This window comes from Bison bison, unplaced genomic scaffold (genome assembly GCF_000754665.1).
Source record: "Bison bison bison isolate TAMUID 2011002044 unplaced genomic scaffold, Bison_UMD1.0 scf7180017864295, whole genome shotgun sequence".
Taxonomy (NCBI): domain Eukaryota; kingdom Metazoa; phylum Chordata; class Mammalia; order Artiodactyla; family Bovidae; genus Bison; species Bison bison.
Genome location: NW_011494867.1, coordinates 5883176 through 5883549, shown reverse-complemented (window position 1 = coordinate 5883549; position 374 = coordinate 5883176). Strand labels below are relative to the sequence as shown.

The window sequence follows — 374 nt, the reverse complement described above, 5'->3', positions numbered from 1 at the left end:
ATGGCATCGGAACTGGCAATGAGCAACTCCGACCTGCCCACCAGTCCCCTGGCCATGGAATATGTTAATGACTTCGATCTGATGAAGTTTGAAGTGAAAAAGGAGCCGGTGGAGACCGACCGCATCATCAGCCAGTGCGGCCGTCTCATCGCCGGGGGCTCGCTGTCCTCCACCCCCATGAGCACGCCGTGCAGCTCGGTGCCCCCTTCGCCCAGCTTCTCGGCGCCCAGCCCGGGCTCAGGCAGCGAGCAGAAGGCGCACCTGGAAGACTACTACTGGATGACCGGCTACCCGCAGCAGCTGAACCCCGAGGCGCTGGGCTTCAGCCCCGAGGACGCGGTCGAGGCGCTCATCAGCAACAGCCACCAGCTCCA

General features: G+C 63.6%; 1 protein-coding gene across 1 annotated transcript in view; it reads left to right on the top strand.

Annotated features, from left to right (window-relative positions):
* Positions 1-374, top strand: part of MAF (v-maf avian musculoaponeurotic fibrosarcoma oncogene homolog) — a 3425-nt gene continuing 3051 nt past the window's right edge. Inside the window, exon 1 of the mRNA XM_010850858.1 lies at positions 1-368. Coding sequence (XP_010849160.1) covers positions 1-368 — 368 coding nt within the window. The remainder of the gene's footprint in view (positions 369-374) is intronic.